General features: G+C 54.3%; 1 protein-coding gene across 2 annotated transcripts in view; it reads right to left on the bottom strand.

Moving 5' to 3' along the window:
- Positions 1-16,009, bottom strand: part of DNMT3A (DNA methyltransferase 3 alpha) — an 83,638-nt gene that overhangs the window by 38,202 nt on the left and 29,427 nt on the right. For both annotated transcript variants that reach the window (XM_084827907.1, XM_084827990.1), the window contains exons 5-6: positions 13,721-13,867; positions 5,763-5,795 (exon numbers count right to left, since the gene is read on the bottom strand). In XM_084827907.1, coding sequence (XP_084684033.1) covers positions 5,763-5,795; positions 13,721-13,867 — 180 coding nt within the window. The remainder of the gene's footprint in view (positions 1-5,762; positions 5,796-13,720; positions 13,868-16,009) is intronic.

Genomic DNA, 16,009 nt, shown 5'->3' with positions numbered 1-16,009 from the left:
AGAAGGCCACGCTGGTGGGGCTCACCTACCCAGGCAGAAGGCTGCCTCCTTCGTTGCCAGCCATCCTTCCTGAGGTAGAGCAGCTGCCCCTCCACATTGCCACCCTCTCTGCTTGGCCACATTTGAGCCAGGGCCTCCCTGCATCAGCCTCTCTCTCTGTGCTGACCACTCTTTGCTCCTTGGAATCCTGGCTCTGTCACTGGGTCTGAGCATCAGGGTGCCTCATCCCACTCAATGCTGAGAAAGCCCAGGGAGCCTGCTGGGTCACCCACAACAGCTGTGTGCCCTGGGCACGTGCCCGTGGCACACGCCTGGCCATCCCCGCTCCGCAAGAGAGTGGGCCTTGCATGGCAGGCAGGCCCCTGTGCATCTCGGCCCAGGAGGGGCGTCTATCCCCTGCCTTGCTCTTCCTCCCGCCGTGCCAGTGGCAAAAGGCTGCCAGGCAGAGCTATAAATAGACCAGGCCGAGCGAGAGGGACCTGTTGCTAGGGAGACACAGCAGTGAGGCAGCAAGGAGAAGTGGGGGCAGAGAGGGAGGCAGGGAAAGGAGGGAGTGCAAGGCGTGGGGCTGGGCTGGGAGCTCTAAGCAGGCCTGCTCAGGCTCCTCTGCCTGGCATCCTCTCTGCCCCCCTGCCCCCGCGCTGTAGCCCTACATACACCCACTCAGTTGCAAACAGACCCACCTAATCCTTTGCAGGCTGGGGAGACAGGTGTCACTCAGACACACGCACATGCAACCAATGTGAGCAGGAAGAAATGATCTGGAAATAGGAGTGAGCAGTGAGGTGGCTACATCTGCTAATGACACCAAATTATTTAGGGTGGTTAAAACAAAACAGGATTGTGAGGAGCTCCACAAGGATCTCTCCAAACTGGGAGAATAAGGATCCAAATGGCAAATGTGGCTCAGTGTAAGCAAGTGTAAAGTGATGCATGTCGGTGCAAAAAATCCCAACTTCAAGCATAAGCTGATGGGATCTGAGCTGGCAGCGACTGACCAAGAAAGAGATCTTGAGGTCGTGGTGGGCAGCGCAATGGAAAGGTCGACCCAGCGTGTGGCTGCTGTGAAAAAGGGAGATTCCACATTGGGCATAATTAGGAAAGGAATCGAAAATAAAACTGCCAAGACCATATTCTCCTTATGCAAATCTATGGTGTGACCACACTTGGAATACTGTGTATAGTTCTGGTCACTGCACCTAGCCAACCTTGAGTGCCATCTTTTGGTAGAAAGGCAGGGTATAAATAATAAACAAACAAAATATTGCAGAGCTGGAAAACCTGCAGAAAGGTGCAAGTAAAGTGATTAAGGGGTTGGAGAAACTCCCCTAGGAGGAAAGATTTGGTGCTCTTCTGCTTAGAAAAACGGGTGGGTGTATAAAACTATGCACAGCATAGAGAAAGTGGAGAGTTAAATTAAGGAATTGGCTACTACAAGACGTAGTGATGGCCACCAATTTGGGTGGCTTTAAAAAGAGATCAGACAAATTCCTGGATAAGGCCACCAATGGCTGCTCATCTCCCCGATGACTCCAGGCTACCCCCACAATCATGCCTCTTGACCACTGTTTTGGGGGAACATGAGGGGGTGCTGCTGCTGCACCCTTGCTTCTGGGCTTCACATTGGAGCCTCTGGCTGGCCACTCTGGGGGCAGAATGCTGGACCAGGGAGCCTTTGGTCTCATCTGGTTTCAGCCTCTTCTGAGACCGAACATGCCAGGAGCCTCCCTGAGAGGGCAGGGTGTGAATGTCCTTTCAGGCCAGACTGCGTGCATCCCTCCCAGGAATCGAGGGCTCCTGGTCATTGTCCAGAGCACCTCAGGGAGGGGCGGGCTGCGCTCTACTTGCTGCCTGCCCCTTGGCCTCCTGCTGTGACACGGCCCTCCTGCCTCCCTCTGGCTTTACCAGCAGGACTCCCCCTGCCAAGGCAGGCAGAAGCACCCCCAGCCTGACTGAAGATGTGAGCCAGCGTGCGGGGGGGTGCACAGACGAGGGAGAAGGGCGTTCATCTCTCCCTTCTCCCAGGAGAAAGACAGGATGCGTGCGCGCGTGCGCATGAAAGAGAGACAGGCAGGCAGGCTCGCACGCAGGGCAGCCCGATTTTCCCACTGCAGCTGGAGTGCACCCCAGCAGTCACGCTGCGGGGGTCTGCAGTGGGACGCCACAAGGGGCGCTGCGCTTTGTGGCAGTGCAGCAGCCACTGAGGTGGCTAAGGCCCAGGGCCAGCCCTGAGTGTGACATCCTCCCGGTTCACCCCGCATGAGTTTGGCCCCTCTCTGATGAAAGGGCCAGAACTGCCAAAGAGACCAGGGGTCCCTGGAGCCCAGAGAAGCAGAGAGTGGCACTGTGCCATGTGCACAGCAATGGGACTGTGGCCCCATTCCCTCCGCCTCAGGCCCAAGATGCACTTCTTCATACAGGACCCAATGGCCACTGCCAGTCCAGTCCCACTCAGTCACTCCATTTGCCACCTCCAAGTTTTCCTCTTCCTCCCGGGAGAGCTTCCCTTACTCCCGTGCCCCTCCCTCGCCCCCGTGACCTCTGCTCTTGGGGAGCCCCCGCCATGCACGCCACAGGGTTTCCCAACGCGGACAGACACAAGGGCCCCCTCTTCTCCCTCTGCGGCACCCTTCCCCCTGCACCATTTGCGGTTTGGCCTGGGGGGGAGCCACCTCTTGCTGACCCCCAGCACTCCCGGGTTTTCTGACCTCTGCCACAGCCCTGTGCGGGCCACGTGTGAGCAGCAAGTGAGTTGCCTACTGGTGCAGGCAGCAAGGGTGTGGGCTTACCTTGCGTGCACATTCACACTCATGCTGCATCTGCACTAGTGGAATGAACAAGGACAAAGGTCCCATTCACATGCTGTACCTCTTGCACCACCACCTGCACAAAGCTAGGAATGGCGATGGCTGCAATCACGCAACAGGCCAAACCAGAAAAGCCACAGAAATGCAGTACAGCAGCTGCAGGCAAAACACATTGCACAAAAATCCCGAAGTCAAACTCCTGTGCAGCAATGCCCATTTCTTATTGCAGCAATCCAGTATATTCTTCTTCAGGGATTTACAGGACTAAACAAAGTACAAATGATTTGGAGGAACTTTGGCTGCCAAATATTTAAAGATTTCTGGTTTTTTAATTAACTAACTATCTGGCTTTTAACTGATTAGTCAATCCAATTGAACTGATTCATCAATCCATTCAATTCAAACACATTTAGAAATGACAAAACCTCAGCGAAGGAGCATTATTGTGGATCATGCAGGGAAAAATAAGTTTTCTTCAAATTTTAATACAGAATATTCACACTTTCAGACACTCATACCAGAACCAAAAAGCAAGTTCAAGGCTTAGGGAAGCGTGACAAAAGATCCAGGTCTGAGAGAGCATAAATCCTGCCTTGCTGAACCAAGCCAAGGTGGGTCCATCTAAGCCAGCAGACTCTCAGCAACAGTAGCCAGCACAATGCTTCTGGGGAGCCAACAGGCAGGGCAGGAAGGCCACGATCCCCTTGTGCTCTTGCCCCTGCAATTGCATCCAGAGGTGCACTCCCTCGGACGTGACAGTTCAGGGTAGCTAATAGTCCTACCCCATCTAAATGGTCTAATCAAGATACGGCAGTGTCAACTTGAGAGCGCAAGTGGTCAGCCTCAAACTTCCCAGGATCTGCTCCAGTTCAGTTCCTCAGGCTGCACAAGCTGAAATGTATCCATCACAACAGGACAAAGGTTCTTGTGGCACCATAAAGGCTCACGTGTTTACTTTGACATAAGCATCTGTGGACTGAATGGACTCTAATCTGCTCCACAAAAGCTTCTGCCATAATGGATTCGTCAGCCTTCAGGATGCCACAAGACGCTTTGTTATTCTTCCTGCAACAGCCTGGCACAAGGGCTCCCCCTTTGGAAACTTCAGGTACATCCACAGACTCTGCTTGTATTGCTGTTTTTTTAATTTGTGTTTTTAACCGCATTTTAATTTAACTGTTTTATGTTATGTTTTAATTAAGATTTTGTTTTTCATCTGTTTAATTTGTAAGCTGCCTTGAGCACCATTTTTTGACAGAGAGGTAGAATACAAGTAAAACAAATAAATGAACAAGAGCCTGAAACCCAAACTGGAATGAATATGAGCAATTTTATCCCCGAAGTGTTGAGCATATAACTCGGGGGGGGGGGGGGGGCGTGTGTAACAATGGGAGGTGTAATAGGCCCCTCACAGCTTGGAAGAGCAGTGCACCAAGCAGATGCAAAGGTGACACCGTCAGATTTCTTGGCCGTCATTGCCAAGGGAGGCCCTAAAATGGGCTCTGCCCCACGCTGTGGTTGGCCTTGCTGTGAGTCTTCCTCCCCACGGCTGCCTCTGCCATGTCGTTGGCCAGGGAGCTGACCACGCCACAGCCCGTGCAGAGGGCGCTCCAGAGCAATCATGTCATGGATCTGTTTTTTTCACGTACGAATGAGCCACACCCTCCACCCGCCCACCAGGCAGCCGGGGTGATCGTGCGGGTCACTGTTCGGCTGTGACAGCGACCTGAATTAAGCACTGTTAGGTTCAGCCGCCAGTAGCTCATACTCTCATTTCCTGACTTTGCACACAAGCAGGAAGAAGGGGTCACCTCTGAGGCTCTTTTGCCCAAACTGGAACAGGGCGAAGGAGCACACCGGTGAGCTCGTGTCCTTTCAAGAAGAATCCCATGCTTTGCTTGTTGCCAGACCCAGAGATTAATTGGGGTGGGAAGGTGCAGCAAGAGCCAATTTTAGTTGGCCGTTAAAGCTTTAGTTGATTGATCACACCAACTCATCTACTCCAGGCTCCACCAGACAGCTGTTGGGAGGAAAGCCCAGGGTGACATGTAGGTTGTGTGCAAGCAGCAATTCTGCGGGACCACAAAAAAGCTGCAAACTTGGCTGCAGAATTCAGCTTCCTATAAAGATTCCATTAAAAAATGAAAATAATCACATTTCTAGTCCTCAACTCCCTAGAAATTACTCTTGGAAGCTGATGGGCACGGCCTGGTGAAATCACAGAAGCTGGAAATCCAGTTGCTGGACAAGATTTCCAGCTGCCAGAGAGCCAGTCAGAGAGCTCCCAGTGCCCTCCACAGCTCCTTGCCTCGCCCCATTTGCATTAGGGATTGTTTGGCTATCATGGGGCAGAATGGTGATTTGCTGCTTTTTAGCATTAAGTGCTGCCTTGGGAGGATAATTTCTCCTGAAAGGCGGCTTTAAAATCTATTCCATAATGAAGTCCCCTCAGCCCTACTTCCATCTCACGAGGATCTGCACTGACTGCTGCAATAGGAAGCATCGGGCTAAACAGGAAAAGCTCCTAGTTCCCTCCCCATCCCAAGTTTGGTTTCTCTGGCAGGCGTGATTACTGCACCCCAACGCAGGCGCCAGCGCCACTGGTGCTGTCAGTGTTCAGACCGGCATCCGTAATGCTTGAAACATAGCCTCGGCGGACTGTGTGTGTCGGAGGGAGGGAGGGGGAAGCTAGTCCAGGGAAAGAGCCATGCATGCCCAGCCACGAGGCTGGCAGCAACAGACCCCCCCGCCCCCCATTTCAGAATCACATCAGATAGAAGCAAAGCACGTGTGCGGCTGCGCTGCCAGGCCTGGAGGCGTGCCTGAGCAAGTACAGCTCTAGGGCAGCAGCGTACGCCCAGGAGGAGGTGCGTGCGTGTCTGTGGGGAGCCCGGCCCAAGGGCCGCCGAGAGACAAGCCGCCTCCCCCCGAAAACCCCAAAGGTGCGCCACGAACCTTGTCGAGCTGAGCTGCCGCTGGGTTATCGGTCTGTGGGAGAAAGGATAAGGAGAGGAGGCAGTTAGCACACACGAGCCACGGCAACCGGCACCTCAGACGCCACCCGCCTTCGGGCAGCACGGGAGGAGGGCGCCGCGCCGGAGGAGGGAGCCCTGCGCCCGCTCCTCTGTGCCGGCTCCCGGAGGGGGTGCCTAGCCCTGCCCAAGCACTGCTGCAAGAGGAACGGCAACTGGCGTCCCACACCGCTGGGAGCATGGCCCCTCATCCACGTGTCCATGCTGCTAGGCTCCATCCGCACCAGTGGGCGGGTCACAGCCCCTGAGGGCGGAGCCGCTTGAAGCTCAGCACACACTCACTACGGCCCTTGTGCCGGGCGCCATGTCATGACCCTGTCCTGAGTTTTTAGCTGATCTTTTAGTTATCACTAAAATGCTTTCCAATTACATTCTAATGAGAAGAGCATGACTTACTTACTTTAGAATATTTATACACCACTTCCCATTTTAGAAATCCCAAAGCAGTTCACAACTTATTACAAAACAATACATAGAATCACAGAATAGCAGGGTTGGAAGGGGCCTACAAGGTCATCGAGTCCAACCCCCTGCTCAGTGCAGGAATCCAAGTCAGAGCATCCCTGACAGAGGGCTGTCCAGCCTCATCTTGAATGCCTCCAGTGTGGGAGAGCCCACCGCCTCCCTAGGGAATGGGTTCCACTGTAATTAAAACCACAACAGCATTTAGATTAGTTAGTGGTTGGGAAAAGCCAGTGTAAACAAGTACGTTTTTCATAATCGTCGAAAGCACATGATGGACTGTGCCTGACGTATCGCAGAGGGAGGCCATTCCAGAGGGAGGGGGCTGCCACAGAGAAGGCCCGTTGCCGTATCACTGCCAGGTGGGACTCTGCAGGGTGTGGCACAGACAGCAAGGCCTCCCCTGAAGATCACAGTGGTCTAACGGGCCTATGTAGGGAGAGATGATCTTTCAGGTGACCAGGCCCTAAGTTGTTTAGGGCTTTTTATGTCAATACTAAGCCGCCCTGAGATCCTAATGAAATAGGGCGGGATATAAATGTTTTAAATATATGAACAAACAACACCTTGAACCTGGCTCGGTAGCACACTGGCAGCCAGTGCAGCTCTCAGCACAGGCGGTATGTGGACGTGGCAAGCCACTCCACTCCACGGCCTCGCTGCAGCACTCTGCACTAGCTGCATCTTCCGAACCAGCCTAAAGGGCAGCCCCACATAAAGAGCACTGCAGTAGTCCAGTCTCGAGGTTACCAGTGCGCAGATCACAGTGGTTAAGCTATCCCTGTCCAGGAACGTGTGCAGCTGACGTACCAGCCATAATGATATAATGATAATTTTAAAAGGAATTCCACCACCACCGTTTTTGGAGGAACTGCTAAATTAGTGGTGACCAGAAATTACATTATTGTATTAATGTGTTATAGCACTACAAATAAATTAACATTAAAATATTATGATGTTATATGCCTCCCTTTCTTCCATGAAAGAGAGATATAGTGTTATAACACCATAATAATATAATGTACATTTTTGTATTATAGTGTTAGAATGCTATAACATGATAATAAAATAATGCAAATGTTTAAATATGCTTTTAAACAACTTTCCAGTCACTGCCATTTTGACATGATCCAAAACAGGGTTTCAGATTTTTAAAAAATTAGTATTATAGCATTATAGTGTTATAGCACTATGGCTCTCATTCATTACAGACAGACAGACAGACAGACAGACAGAGCTGCTAGGAGGGGGAACATAGCCAGCAAAAGTTTTAGCGATGATTAAAAGATTAATTTTTTTAAAATAGGTTCATAAAATGGCACCCACCACAAGGGGTGTAATTAATGTGTGCTAAGTTGTGATACGTTCACTTTACCGATACATCGCTGCCCACGTCAAAACCCCACCCTTTAAAAAAGATGGAAGAGTAGCATTAATGGCACCTACACCTGCGGAAATTGCGCTCCTCTTCCATCCTTATGAAAAGAGCTGGACTTTCTGCACGCCGAGAAAAGACAGAAGAACCACTGGGAAAATACAGGATAACAATGACTGGATGACGGCGTTGTGTGGAAGCCGCATAAAAAGTGAGTAAACCAAGCAGGACAATTGCCCACTAAAGCTCTAATGTGGAAGCACCTGAAGACAGGATGCATGTCCACACGGTAGACCAGACCACAATCCTGACCAACATTTTCACATCACAGGCAGCCACAGGTACTTGGCTGAGATGAGCTCAAGGACAAAGCCGCCAGCTTCAGACCAGAAGGCAGCTGGCACTCACTCTGCAGTCTTGCTCACGGGTCACTGTGTGGGCAATCATTCGTGGCCCACGCATGGTGAGCAGCCACCCTACTCACCAGGCCTCAAGCAGCCACAGGAATGCACTTCTACCCAGCATGCTCTGCGGCCACTTTGGGACACAGCAATGCATGCTGGGAGAAGGGAGGTCACCTTAACGGACTCCTCCTTTGAGTCAAAGATGCTCTGCAGTCTTATCAATAAAAGCCATTCCTCCCTCCCTCCCTCCCCCCCTCTCTCTTTTTCTTCAACGAACACGAGAAAGTTAATAGTCATGCTCATAAAAAAAAAAAAAAAGACGAGCTCAAGAAGTGCCCCTACATACTAAAGATGGAAGAAGGGAGATGGAAGACAATATGGACATGGAGGAGCAAGTATTTCATGTGGCTGAGAGCACCCACTGCAGCCTTGCTTTAAGTTTGCGCCGCTACTTACTCTCCCCACTCTGTGTCCTTTGGGGCTCTGCAGGTTTCAAATTATTTACAATATGGCCGTCTAACCCACCTCTATATTTTCTGCAAGCAAGCAGTCTCAAATTGTATCAATCTGTGTATATTAGATGTGTGCCCTCCTTTCACAATGTATGACGTACGTGTGTGTGTGTGTGTGTGTGCGCGTGCGGGTACCTACGTATTGGATAAACACACACACCCAGGGGCAGAAAAACAGAGAAATAAAACCAAGAGGGATGTATTTATGGAGGCTAGTGAACAAGGAGACATGCACACAACCAGAGGAAGGGCAGAATACAAAAGTGGCTGGTAAATACAAAAAAGGACTTGCAAACTGTTTGTCCAAAAGGCCATCACGAGCTGCAAGGTTGGTGCTTCTTCTGCGAAGCTCTAATTTTGGCACTGCCAGGGGATAGGTGAGGATTTTGGCACTGCCAGGATTAGGCGAGGATTTTGCATAAACAAACAACAACTAGCGGTATTGGCTAGATCCAATGGCATGGAGAGGAAGGGAAGGTGGATGATGCAAGAGAAGGAAACAAAGAGTCGTGTTTGGATGCAGACTTTCAGCTGATGGTATTTTACCCCTGGGTCCAAACACTCAGGGATAAAAGCTGCCCGTTCACATGCATCCGTTGGAAATCATGAACCACTTGAGTAGCAAGAGTCTGGAAGAACCTCCTGCAAAAACAGTTTTCAAAAGAGCCACATGCTTTTGTTTGTTGAGGCACACATTTTTAGCTTCTGGGGCTCATGGAACCTTTCCTGCCCCCCAAATACAGCTGCATCAGATGGCACAACAGCAACCAGGAATACCAGTCAGGAGTTCCAAACCGGGGGAAGGGGATTCCACTGAAAAACATGATCAGTTACAGCAGCCCCAGTATTTCTGTGTTGTGGGGCTCCTACTAGTGCGGTCTGGGGTGGGTGTTCTTGCTTGAGCCGAGGCTCCCTCAACCACTTCCAAGTTCAAGCGCCGACACCACGGAAAGGTTTCCTGCTTCCTGCCTGGCGCCTAGAGTGGCTGCAAGGAAGCCAGCAGCTTGAGCACACACATGTGGGGGGGAGCCACAGCTCCCCAGTGGGAGGATGCCAGCGCCCTTGGCTTACCCAACGGCCGAGCCACAGGGCGGATCCACCTGTGCAGTACGGCCCTCTAGTTGATCCTTGCCACACAGCAGAACAGCGCCACTTGTACATCAGAGGCAGAAGCAGCTTGGGGAGGCTTCGACCCATGCCGGCGCATGCCCCCCTCCTGCTCTGGTCCCCCAGCACTGCTAGTTCAGTGAAGAAATCCAGAGCCATGAAACGCGCTGGCACAAAGATGATCCAGTTCGGCTCTCCATGGCAAAGCTGTTATGCCGGCAGACGGTCCCAGGCAGCATCTCTGGTTAAAGGCATCAGGCCACGGGAGATGGGCAAGCTCTCGCACGCTCACTCTCCCTGGACAGCTGCTGCTACTCAGAGCAGACAATGCTGACCCAGATGGGCTGGTGGTCTTGCTCAGGAGAAGGCAGCTCCTGACGTTCATTTACCAAGTGGTAATGTACCTGTCTGTGCACAAATCCTTGGGCAGCCATTCATCTGCATCAGCACACATCTGCCCCTGATCAGAAATGGTGTGGTGAAACCCTCTTCTGCACTGGGAGGGATGCTACAGATTATGGTCCAATCCACAGGGCTACCTGTATGCTGTGGTCAGTTCCCACTTGATAAAGGGCAGATCCTCTTCCCCTCTACTCAGAGGCTGCGGGTGCTGAGGACTGCACTTCTCCCAGCACCTGCAGCCCACCCAAGAAGTTTGTGACGACTTTTAAAAAAACGGTTTCCTGCTCTTGGGAGCAGTGCCAGACCCTCCTTTGTAGCCGCTTTATGGAGGAAAGTGACTTAGCACAATAAGATACATGACGGCCGGGGCGGGGGGGATGCGATGACCAAGTGTAAAGTTGGGATGTGAAAAAGCTGGATCACAAATGCCTGTACTTCCCATGTAGACCTGGGAACGTCACGCTCAGGCCAGCTGCCCATAGAGAAGGAATCTCACCATCAAAGGGCAGCAACAACAACCAGGAGAACCGATGATCAGGCAAACGCCTGACAAACAGGAATAGCACCAGCTGTCAGGCAGGAGCCTTCCAGGCCTGGTCCTTTGAGGGTCTCTGAGCTCAAAGCTACCAGAAGGTGGGAATGGACAAGGCCCCGAGATCCACTGCAAGCTGGGCTCTGGATGGCTGCGCTGGCACTGCGCCTCGACAACACCGAGGCCAAGACTAGGCTGGATTATGTGCATGCACTGATTTAAGTCAAGTTGTGTACCTTCTCGTAGCGGAATACGCATTGTACTGTGTGGAACTGATACGAATTGATGGCATTTTGTAGACGAGACTGGAATCACAGAATAGTAGGGTTGGAAGGGGCCTGCAAGGCCATCGAGTCCAGCCCCCGTTGGACTCGATGGACTTGTAGTTCCGCACGTGTGTGGTAACTAGAAGTAATGGGACATATTCTTGGAGTTGAAGGAAGGCTGCCACAGCTCATTTGGTGGGTCAAGTACTGGAAGTAACTCGTGACACCGAGTTTGCCTGGGCGTTCCTGGCGTCAACGGCAGGCCTGGCTACATGGCGAGCAATGGGAATAGTGGTATGACCAAGCCTGAAACCAAGGATGTCAAACGAAGCCCATCAACTTCATGGGGGTTGTGAAGGGCCAGGCTTTGGCTTGTTGGGGAGAGAGATCCTGGGGAACGAGAAACCCGCCGTGAGCGTTCAGGCTGGCTTCGCCCACCATGCCTTCCGTTCAGGTAAGTATGGAACTTTGATATCGACTGTTAGGCGGAGAGGAGGCCGGGCTTCACTATGTTGAAAATGTGCCTGCTATTATTTCCATCACACTCTTAATGGTCATAACTTGTGTGTATGTAGGGATGTTTGTAAACTGCCTCATCTTAGCTAAGGCGCGTTATTCTCCTGAACTGTTTGAGCAATAAATATATATTCTTTAATACCATATTTGGGTTGTCTGGCTTGAGAGAGGTTCAGGAACCACCAGCCATACATTAATTCTTGAAGCCCTAAACACTTGGTAGAGGTTTGCAAATCGATCACTGGGTGGGGTCAGGCCTTAAAGCCGTTGTGATCTCTCTTGATCTGGTGAATCTCAGATACACCCGTCCATGTTTGGGAAACAAGCTAGTCGGAGGGACCGAGAAGGTACTCGTTTCATTTTGATTGATTGGGGTTTTCACAAATACATGTTTCCCATGTGTGAAATGGGAGAAGACAAGACTGCGTGTCTTTCATTGCCTGGCTGCATGTAGAGTCCCTTGCTGGTGGGGCTCTGCTCAGCCACCCCCTTAGGAACAACGTGGGTGAAGGGCGGGGAAAAATAATACATAAGGAAACGTGCCATGCATTTTTCAGGGCTGCCCCAAGGCATTCTGCTGCCAAGGTGGAGCTGCAATTGGCGCCCTCCACGTCCAAAGTCAAAGTGCGCAGTACTTCAGGCCGGTCAAGTTATTTTGGCATCCAAGACAGATAATCCTACAAGCGCCTCTCCCCCTTCCTGGCAGTCAAAGTATTCTAATAATATGATTAATTTGCTAACATTTCATGACATCAAAAATCAGCTGCCTCACTCTGCCTAATGGTAGTGGCTTTTTATAGTAACCCAAATTCTGCATCAAGGAACACAGAATCCAGCGACCTATATACAATTATGAAAATCTGCATACATTTGTTTCTGTTCTCTAGTTTCTTCTGCTGCTTACAGGAAGAGAAATGCAGGTCCCTGACCTCACCCACCCAGTCACCAGAAATCCTGCTCCAGCCCCTCCCCAAGAGCTCCTGAGATTTCTCCAGGCATGGCCCCACACAACTTCAGGCTGATCTTTGCTGCCTTAAGGGCTAGAAACTTGCCTTCAAAAATAATGGAAGCTGCTGAGTTTCTGCACCCGTGTCCAGTTTCTGCTCTTGCACAGTGCCACTGTCAAAGGCACACGGCCTGGCCAGCTGGCACAGAGAATGCAAAGGGGGACTGGGAGGCCCCCAAGGTCCTCGCAGCCTGCCTCCTCCCCTGCTCGGGGCCAGGGAAGACTCCTAGTTTTGAGGACTGGAGGGGGCAAGGAGGAGGTCAGCCTGCGCTGACTCCTTCCCCGTCCACGCCTCCTCATAGTGAGCACAAGGGTCCATGGGCAGATGGGGTGCTAGGAAAGAGAAGCCCGCACCGCACATTTCCCAGGACGCTCCTGAGCATCACACAAGAGTGCCTGGCTGGAAGAGCCGGATCCAGCTTGGGTCTTGTGGAGCCTGAGGGCTCCTCCTGCAGCTGTTTCCTGCCTGGGGGGGCCTCACTCTGTGACTGCCCTAGGCCAGCACCCCCAGCCCCTCTCAGCTGCACCCTCAGGAGCCATGCGCCTGGCCAGCCCTTCCCAAGCGACCCCCCCACCCCCTCACAGCCCCTCTTCTGCGCTGCTGACCAGAACAAGCCTCGCTGGGCTGGACTACGACTCTGAAGCCGCCCTCCCCTCCCCTCCCCTCGCCGCTGCACCCTCCACCCCACCCCCACCGCACACCAAGGGCTGCTGCCGCCCCTCAGCAGGCAGATGACAGCAGCAGAGGCCCTCCCCACGTGGCAACCGTGCCTGGGCTGGCCTCCTCTTAACTGTCATCACAGCTTCCCCCACAGAATTATGGGAAGTGTAGTTTGGGGAAGAACAAAACGATCCCTAGCCGAGCAACTGGATGGGGGCCTCTGGGGAGATCCGCGGCCCCTCCCTCAGCAAACCACTATGCCCGGTGCTCCCTGCGAAGGGGGGGGGCTGTTCCGGCATTCGGGGCCCGCGTCCTGTAGCTCTGGCCCCGAAGGGGAGCCCATGTGGCACAGAGACGTTTGCCTGCCACAGAAGAGCCCAGAAACAGCCAGGAAACACCCTCGGCACCCCAAGCCATCCGGGGGCAACGCCAAGTCACCGGGGAAGGGGCCTCTTCGCAGTTCTTTCCCGCGGTGAAGACACATGTGCGGGCTGGAGGGCGGCAGCGGCACCCTTCCGAGCAGGAGCGCCAGGCAGCTCAGAATCCAAGGCAGGCACTGGAACGGGGAGGGGGAGCCCACCTGCCCCGCCTGGCACTGCCCCTCGCAGCCAAGGACACCGATGCCGCACGCGCCTCACCTCCCTCTTCCAGCGGGCCAGCCACTCATCCCGCTTCCTCTTGCTGATGTAGTAGGGGTCCCCCGCCTGGAAGGTCAGGCGCGGCATCGGCCGGGGGCGCAGGCTCGACTCACAGCCCCGGCCTCCGCGCAGACGGCCTCGGGCTCCCTGCGGGCAGAGAGAGAGAGGAAGGGGAGTGCTGAGAGGGCTCCTCAAGGGCAAGTGGCAGCACCCTTGCCCTGAGGGCTGCGCATGCTTGGCGTGGGAAAGCTGCCTCCCATGGAGTGAGTAAATGGTGCACACCAACCCGTGCATGTTGTTTTGCTTCTGCTGGCTGGGGGGGGGGACCGCAGAGAACGTACAAGAGCCCACCCCGGGAAGTCCTGCTGTGGCTCCAGGGAGCTCGGGTTCTACCCGGCGTTGTGCCCAGGGCATCTGCACTCCCTCTGTAGCCACAACCCCCCACGGGCTTTGGCCGAAGGTGGAAGCTGAGGCCCTCAGGACGCAGTGTTCCAAGTCAGGGTCCAAATGCCACGCCCCTGGGGCACGGCTGCGGATGCAGGGATAAGCCAAACCCTGACGACACCCCTGCTGGGGGGGCGGGGGGACCAGTCAGCAGCCCTGGCAGCAAGCATGGAAGAAGAATCCCACCCTGCCTAACACGGCGGGCAGTCGGGGCTCTCAGAACCTTCCAGCCAGGTGAGGCACAGTGGCTAAGGCTCACAGACGGAGCCCGGATTCAAATCTTGCCACTCTGCCACTAGGTGGCCTCCCTCTCAGCCTTGGTCCCCCTCAAGCCTCACACGAGGCCGATAACCCTGACCTACCTCACAGGATTATTGTAAGGACTAGGACAAGGTCAGGTGTGCACGGTACTATGAACGCTCTTGAGAGAACGACATCAGTGCCAAGTGCGCTTGCCGCAACTCTGTGGGGAGAGCCGAGAGGGAGGCCGCCAATGAGCCGGAGGGATCCTGAAGCCCCCACGGACAGCGCCCACCTCCCTCCCTGGCTGGGGAAAGAGGGATCCAGCCCGTCACCACAAGCCACCTCCGAAGGCACCCTGAGGGCACTCGATTCCATGGCACTTGAGCGGGGGGGGGGGGGGGGCAGAAGCCCACGCTGTTGAGTCAGAAGACACAGACACTTCTGTGGGGCGGAGATCAGAGGAAACGGCTCCGCAGAAGCCCCCCAGCCTGCCCACCGGGTGAGAGCGCCGTCACCCACCCACCCACCCCCTTGCCCAGGCTTTCAAGTGGTTTAACGCTGACTCTGCTGGGCAGCATGCGTGTTGCTGCTTTTAAGGATAAGGGGATGAAAGTGCCTGTCCCTGAACACGTGGACCTCCCTTCTAATGAAGGGGCCCGGCAGCCTGCGTGGCTGTGGGGGATGGCTGAATCTGGCCAGGACACCGACCAAACTGCGGGGGGAGGGCGGGGGTGGGGAGCACAAGCCCTGTTGTGCACGGCTGGGCACACCGCAACGCATTTCATGCCAGCATAGCCAGAACCGGCCAGATGGAGCCCAGGGACGCCCCGCCGTCGCCTGGCCAGGGGCCCTGACCAAGCCCTGCCATCGCACACACCTTCTGGCTGTTCTATGACTCTATGCCACGAGGCCTTTCTGCAGGGCCAAAGGAGGGCTAGGGATTTCGTATCCACCGAGACTAACATACCGATGGGATTCCTGCTTTTCCTTGCTTCCTTGTTACACGACTCGGTGTTTGGAACGAGAAGGCCTAGAAGCGCGCACGCATGCACGTACAGACGACCCAGGACCCACAAGCCCTAGCTTGTGGTCCTGGGACAACCTTCCGTGTCGCGGCTCCTTCCTAAAGCCAAGGCAAGAGCTGGGGCAGGGCAACTGGCTGGGTGGAGTCGCAGGCAGCAGCAGCCGTGGCAAAGCCCAACGGGCGCCGTCCATGGCGCAGAGCGGGGCTGCGAGGCTCGCCCTTCGCTCCCTCAAGGGGAAGCGGGCGGCAACACACGGCCGGGCTCCTGGAAGCTGGCCTCAGCAGGGCAGCCCTGGGCCATGGCCAACGGAGGCCTGCGGGGACTGGGGGGGCCATTTCCAGAGCCCAGGCCAGCTTCCCCAACCTGGTGCCCTCCAGATGCACTGGACTACAGAGCTGGCTGGAGATGCTGGGAGCTGCAGTCCAACACACCTGGAAGGCACCAGGTGTACACGAAGGCTGCGCTAGGCGAGCCCAAGTGACAAGCCCTGACGTGCTTCTGCAGGGGCCACCTGCCGTCCAGAACTGGCGGCTGGAGATGCCTTGGGGAGGAAGCGAGCCCGCCCGCGGCCAGGGTA

Source organism: Heloderma suspectum, chromosome 1, assembly GCF_057233095.1.
Source record: "Heloderma suspectum isolate Gila_16-S chromosome 1, 16-S_ref, whole genome shotgun sequence".
Lineage (NCBI taxonomy): Eukaryota > Metazoa > Chordata > Lepidosauria > Squamata > Helodermatidae > Heloderma > Heloderma suspectum.
Note: the sequence above shows the minus strand (reverse complement) of the source record. Positions and strands in the feature narration are given on the sequence as shown.